The 6,575-nt window shown below is 54.3% G+C and overlaps 1 protein-coding gene across 1 annotated transcript; it reads right to left on the reverse strand.

Moving 5' to 3' along the window:
* Positions 1-3,322, reverse strand: MRPL34 (mitochondrial ribosomal protein L34). The gene is made up of 2 exons (XM_030540135.1): positions 3,210-3,322; positions 1-644 (listed from the first exon to the last, which is right to left on the reverse strand). The coding sequence occupies exons 1-2, from the start codon at positions 3,263-3,265 to the stop codon at positions 332-334; spliced, it is 369 nt and encodes a 122-aa protein (XP_030395995.1). The 5' UTR covers positions 3,266-3,322; the 3' UTR covers positions 1-331.
* Positions 3,323-6,575: the final 3,253 nt, after the last annotated feature.

Consider the following 6,575-nt stretch of genomic DNA (forward strand, 5'->3'; position numbering starts at 1 on the left):
GCTTGATATGTTTTTTTTTATTATTTCGTAATTACGCCTCATGGATGCACAGTTTTTACCTTAGAACTACTCCCACCAGTTGTAATAATTTTGCCATTAAAAATAATTAGCCATCAAGTGAAGCCAGTGGAAAAGAAGAGCAGCATCCTACATCTGTCAAAGTAGCACTCAATAATTCTTCACCACACGTTATAAGATGATGAGAATAGTCAGTTGCCCATGCGTGTTACACAGAGAAGAAGGCTGGTTCACTCTAATGGTCTGAGCTGCGGATGATTATTCAGGCTTGACTGAAACATTTCATGCTCAACAGATCCTGCAGCTACAACACTCAGTGGCTCAGCGATTTCCTGCCTTTCAGCACGCGTCGGAGGATCACCTCGATCCCACTGGGAGTTCTAATACGCTTTATCCAGCCATGGGTCCGCTTGCGCTTGAGGTTCTTTGGCTGATATTCATTCCCGCGTGCCTTGGTGCGTATTTGTTGAAGACTCCATGGTGACAGGTGTCTAGGGATGCTTTGGAAGATGCCTGCAGATCTGAAGGACAGGCTGGTGCTTGGAGGCTGCCCCAAAGCATCTGAGAGGATGGAAATTGCCCTGGGCTGCGAGGGAGAGGCTGGAACGTGCTGCAGCAGGAAGAATCTTGGTAGAGTGAAAAAACAATAGAAAGAGGTTAACAGGAAGTAAGACAATGACCTACAGAGTTTGGAATCTAAGCACCATGTGTAAAACACAGTATGGTGGGCTGTTTGGAACTTCATTCTAAAAATGCAATTTTGGAGGTATAACGGGTTAAATAAGGGCCTCTGATAATTCATTCGAGCCAAACATAGTGAAGACAGATGCTGGCCCTGCTTCGGCAAACAGTTTTGCCAAGGGTACCACACTCTCCTGCCCCCCACTGCGGCCATCCATCTCTCTCTTGGCTCTGCCAGTGCAGTGACAAACAGCACCCCTCTGATCAGATACTCATCACTGCTTCTGACCTCCCATCCTCCCCACCTGGAGCCAGCCCCCGCTTCCTCCCAGCCACGCTTACCCCCTCTCTCCTGCCCTCAGCTTCCACTCACCCCATTTCTAGTCCCCCTTCTTCCACTCTGACCTCCCCCTCACCTCCTGTCCCCTCTCCTGAGTCCCCTTTTTTCTGGCCTGCCTCCCTCACCTCCTGTCCCTCACCCCATTTCCAGTCCCTGTTCTCGTGCCCCCCCTGCCTGTCCTGCCCCATTTCCAGTCCCTGTTCTCCTGCCCCCCCTGCCTGTCCTGCCCCATTTCCAGTCCCTGTTTTTCTGCCCCCCCGCCTGTCATGCCCCATTTCCAGTCCCTGTTTTCCTGCCCCCCCCGCCTGTCCTGCCCCATTTCCAGTCCCTGTTCTCCTGCCCCACTCGCCTGTCCTGCCCCATTCCCAGTCCCTGTTCTCCTGCCCCACTCGCCTGTCCCGCCCCATTCCCAGTCCGTTCTCCTGCCCCACTCGCCTGTCCTGCCCCATTTCCAGTCTCTGTTCTCCTGCCCCCAGCCTGTCCTGCCCCATTTCCAGTCCCTGTTCTCCTACCCCCCCGCCTGTCCTGTCCCATTTCCAGTCCCTGTTCTCCTGCCCCCCCGCCTGTCCTGCCCCATTTCCAGTCCCTGTTCTCCTGCCCCCCCCCCGCCTGTCCTGCCCCATTCCCAATCCCTGTTCTCCTGCCCCATTTCCAGTCCCTGTTCTCCTGCCCCCCCGCCTGTCCTGCTCCATTTCCAGTCCCTGTTCTCCTGCCCCCCGCCGGTCCTGCCCCATTCCCAGTCCCTGTTCTCCTGCCCCCCCTGCCTGTCCTGCCCCATTCCCAGTCCCTGTTCTCCTGCCCCCCCCGCCTGTCCTGCCCCATTCCCAGTCCCTGTTCTCCTGCCCCCCCGCCTGTCCTGCCCCATTCCCAGTCCCTGTTCTCCTGCCCCCCGCCGGTCCTGCCCCATTCCCAGTCCCTGTTCTCCTGCCCCCCCGCCTGTCCTGCCCCATTCCCAGTCCCTGTTCTCCTGCCCCCCCGCCTGTCCTGCCCCATTTCCAGTCCCTGTTCTCCTGCCCTCCCGCCTGTCCTGCCCCATTCCCAGTCCCTGTTCTCCTGCCCCCCGCCTGTCCTGCCCCATTCCCAGTCCCTGTTCTCCTGCCCCCCCGCCTGTCCTGCCCCATTCCCAGTCCCTGTTCTCCTGCCCCCCCCGCCTGTCCTGCCCCATTTCCAGTCCCTGTTCTCCTGCCCCATTTCCAGTCCCTGTTCTCCTGCCCCATTTCCAGTCCCTGTTCTCCTGCCCCTCCGCCTGTCCTGCCCCATTCCCAGTCCCTGTTCTCCTGCCCCCCCCGCCTGTCCTGCCCCATTCCCAGTCCCTGTTCTCCTGCCCCCCCGCCTGTCCTGCCCCATTTCCAGTCCCTGTTCTCCTGCCCCCCCCACCTGTCCTGCCCCATTTCCAGTCCCTGTTCTCCTGCCCCATTTCCAGTCCCTGTTCTCCTGCTCCTCCGCCTGTCCTGCCCCATTCCCAGTCCCTGTTCTCCTGCCCCCCCCGCCTGTCCTGCCCCATTCCCAGTCCCTGTTCTCCTGCCCCCCCCGCCTGTCCTGCCCCATTTCCAGTCCCTGTTCTCCTGCCCCATTTCCAGTCCCTGTTCTCCTGCCCCTCCGCCTGTCCTGCCCCATTCCCTGTTCTCCTGCCCCCCCCGCCGGTCCTGCCCCATTCCCAGTCCCTGTTCTCCTGCCCCTCCGCCTGTCCTGCCCCATTTCCAGTCCCTGTTCTCCTGCCCCTCCGCCTGTCCTGCCCCATTCCCAGTCCCTGTTCTCCTGCCCCCCCGCCGGTCCTGCCCCATTCCCAATCCCTGTTCTCCTGCCCCCCCGCCTGTCCTGCCCCATTTCCAGTCCCTGTTCTCCTGCCCCCCCCGCCTGTCCTGCCCCATTCCCAGTCCCTGTTCTCCTGCCCCCCCGCCTGTCCTGCCCCATTTCCAGTCCCTGTTCTCCTGCCCCTCCGCCTGTCCTGCCCCATTCCCAGTCCCTGTTCTCCTGCCCCCCCGCCGGTCCTGCCCCATTCCCAATCCCTGTTCTCCTGCCCCCCCGCCGGTCCTGCCCCATTCCCAGTCCCTGTTCTCCTGCCCCCCCGCCTGTCCTGCCCCATTCCCAGCCCCCCTTTGTCAGTCTCGCCTCCCCTCCCGGCCTGCCCCCCCGGGGAATGGGGGGGTCTCCGGCAGCCGCGCGATACCTGCCCCCGGGAGGCAGAGGCCAGAGGCGGCCCAGGCGGCCGGTGAACAAAGCCATCCTGAGCCCCAACCACGCCCGGGCCTTTGGCTCCGCCGCCACGTGGGGCTGGGGCGCCGCAAGGGCTTCTGGGACCTGTAGTTCTCGGGTGACGCCAAGGCCGCAAGGGCTTGTGGGGTCTGTAGTTCTCCGTGCCAAGCCGAGGCACTGTGGGGTGCGCTGAGCCCCAGGCCCTGGCCGGCTGGCCCGGTGTTCCCGCCAGACCCCACACCGGCCGGGGGTCGCCATGGAAACGGGCCCCGCCCCCTGCCCTGAAAGAGGGTGGGCTGTGGGTCAAAGCCTAGGAGCCCGGACTCCTGGGTTCTATCCCAGCTATGGGGGAGTGGGGTCTAGTGGTTAGAGTGGAGGGACTGGGAGCCCGGACTCCTGGGTTCTGTCCCAGCAATGGGGGAGTGGGGTCTAGTGGTTAGAGTGGAGGGACTGGAAGCCCGGACTCCTGGTTTCTGTCCCAGCTACGGGGGAGTGGGGTCTAGTGGTTAGAGTGGAGGGCTGGGAGCCAGGACTCCTGGGCTCTCCCCCTGGCTGTGGGGTCTAGTGGGTTAGAGCAGAGGACTCAGTACTCTTGGGTTCTCCCCTGTAATAGTTCGAGCTGCGGGAGGCTAGGAATTGCCACAAGCTCCGCGCAGGTACAAGAGGCTGTCCGCGCAGAATGACTTGCAACACAGTGCCCTTAGTCTGGTTAAAGTGGGAGTTACCTGGAGAGGGCAGGAACAACCACCTCAAAGCATCTCTCCCGTTCCTGCCAGAGAATCCTGTATGAAATTTCATTTGCACCTGGGGCACACGGCAACAGGAGGGGACACAATCTTTTATGGAGCCAAAGGCCCAGTATGAACCAGTGGTGCAAGGTGCAGCTACAGAAATCCCAATCTGGCCTTTAAATGGTGCACTAAAGGCCAGATTTAAGCCTGGTTAACAGCACCCCTCTGATCAGATAGTCATTGGGTTCAGTGGGGTTGATCAGCTTACAGAAGTGCTGGATTTGGCCCTGTGTGGTGAAGTGAATTACTGCAATTTGCTGTTCACCTCTGGAGCCCTGAGTTTAGACCTGCCAGAGGTTTAAGTCATGAGATATCAATGGGCCTGATCCTTCTGCCTTCATTGATCTCAATATGAGGATGCTCAGAATCTCTGAAAAATCAGGCCAGTGGTCTCACATAAACAAAGATGAAGGTTATTGTTAGTAAGTCACCTTTGAGAAGCCAGATCTCATTCAAAGTTGTTTATTGCACAGGGTGAAGGCAGTGAGTGAAAACGAAGTGGTTGATGTTTTGTGTAATAACACAAGAGTTTGGTGCCTGGAAAGGATCTAAATTAAGCATCAGCTAAGCAAAGCTTCTGTATGTGATGCCTTAACCACAGCGTGAGATGTTCCCCTCTACCCAATCGGGTAAGGAGCTCCGCATCTGTCATAGAACACACTGTGCAATAATAATATTTCATAGAATCCCTTATCCATGTATGATGCCTTCGTGCAGTGGCACTGAAGGGTGAAGTTTTCTAAAAAAGCCTATGGGAGTTAGGCACCCATCTCCCATTTAATTTCAATAGTGGTGGGGTGCCTGATGCACTTACACATCTTACCAAAGCAGGTTGCAAACAATGAATTGAGCGTTCCAATCCCCGTTCCCTCCTGTCAGGTAGGTGTGTCTCCCTTTTTCAGACAGGGGGATTGAAGCACAGAGAGGAGATTTACCTAAGGCTGTGCAGTCAATGGCAGAGCTGAGAAAAGATGCCATTCCCCTACTTTAACCCCTGGACCACAGAAGCACCTACAGCAAGGAATAGTAGAACTTAGGAGTCCTAACTCCCAGCCTTCTCTGTTCTAACTACTAGATCCAACTGACTTTAAATCATAATTTGCATTTATATGATCCCTTCCATTGTTCTTATCACGTCTCTCTCTGTCCCTGTTCCTCATCCCTCAGAAACGGAGATAGAAGCACAGAACTGATGTTCATAAACAAGGAACTGTCCTGCAGTTCCCTGGCCGTCTGGCACCCTAGTGTATCCAACGTCACCACAACACACAGGGCTGTGGGCTCTTTGCCATGATGGATTATTAAAAAACTCTTAATACATTTTCTGTCAAAATTATTTTGCTGGCAACAGTTCTGGGCTGTTTCTTTGCTTCTGTTAGCTCTAGGATTGAAGCACCAATTTGAGAGGCACAGGGCTGTGCAGTGGAAGTGACACAAAAGTGCACAGGCTTGGTGCTCGTTATGGCTGCAGGAGATGCTTTGCCCTTTTCCTCATTGCTAGGCCTCTTAGGGTTATCATTTAATTGTGCACTCACTATATATATGCCTGGAATAGTGCTTTCATTCCCTGATCCTGTTATTGAAATAACTGGAGCTGTCCAAAGAACAAAGAGAATTGGAGATGAATATTGTCTTGTACTTAGAGGAGGGAATGGGAGTCAGGACTCTTGGATTCTATTCCTGCCTCCATTGCAGAGCTGCTCTATGATATTAGCTAAGTCACTTAAAAAAGCTCTGTGCCTGGAATGATACCACAACTTCCCCAGGGGAGTTAGGAGGTTGGATGTTTGTAAAGCAGCTGTTCTTGGGCCAGTTACTCTATCCAACAGGTTTTCTGACTCGTGATTTCCCCAGATGAAACTATTTGGTGAATTATTGCAGGAATTAAAACTACAGCAGATTTTCCAATGTAGGTACACTGTATGCTGATTTGGAGTATGTCGTATACACTGGTTTTTACTTTCACTTAGTAACTGCAATTTTTAGTAACAAAAAAGGGATTATTTGAAAGACTCCCCGTTTTCATGGCTCTTCCTTCAAGTTAATGGGAACCAGCAGCAGAGTTGTTAGAGCTCTCTCTCTCGCTGGACTTGATCCTACACTATTCAGGTCAGTGGGGAAAGGATCAGGCCCTGTTCCAATTTAGCTCTGGCTGCCCAGGAAAGGGGGTAATTTAATAATAACATGGAGAGGTCAGAAAAATGACAATTTCAGAATTGCATCTACTTGCTTCACAAATCTATCTCCTGTGTGTAACAGTCATATCTGCTGATATTAGCAACGTGTTACCAACACCTATGATGCACTTTATCTGGATCAGAATTACTAGGTTGGCAGCAGTGGTAGTTAGAAAAAGCATTGTTTTACTTGTAAACTGAGCACATTTGATCTGAAGTCCTTGAGACAAAATAAATCATTAACTTCCTTTAGAAAATGTAATTCATGGCAAGCCGTGGATCCATAGGTGCAGCAGAAATTGTTTCCATGCTACTGATTACTGGATGGAAAAATAATCAGTTCCACACTTTCAGTTACTTTATATCACAGGT

Source organism: Gopherus evgoodei, chromosome 22, assembly GCF_007399415.2.
Source record: "Gopherus evgoodei ecotype Sinaloan lineage chromosome 22, rGopEvg1_v1.p, whole genome shotgun sequence".
NCBI lineage: Eukaryota > Metazoa > Chordata > Testudines > Testudinidae > Gopherus > Gopherus evgoodei.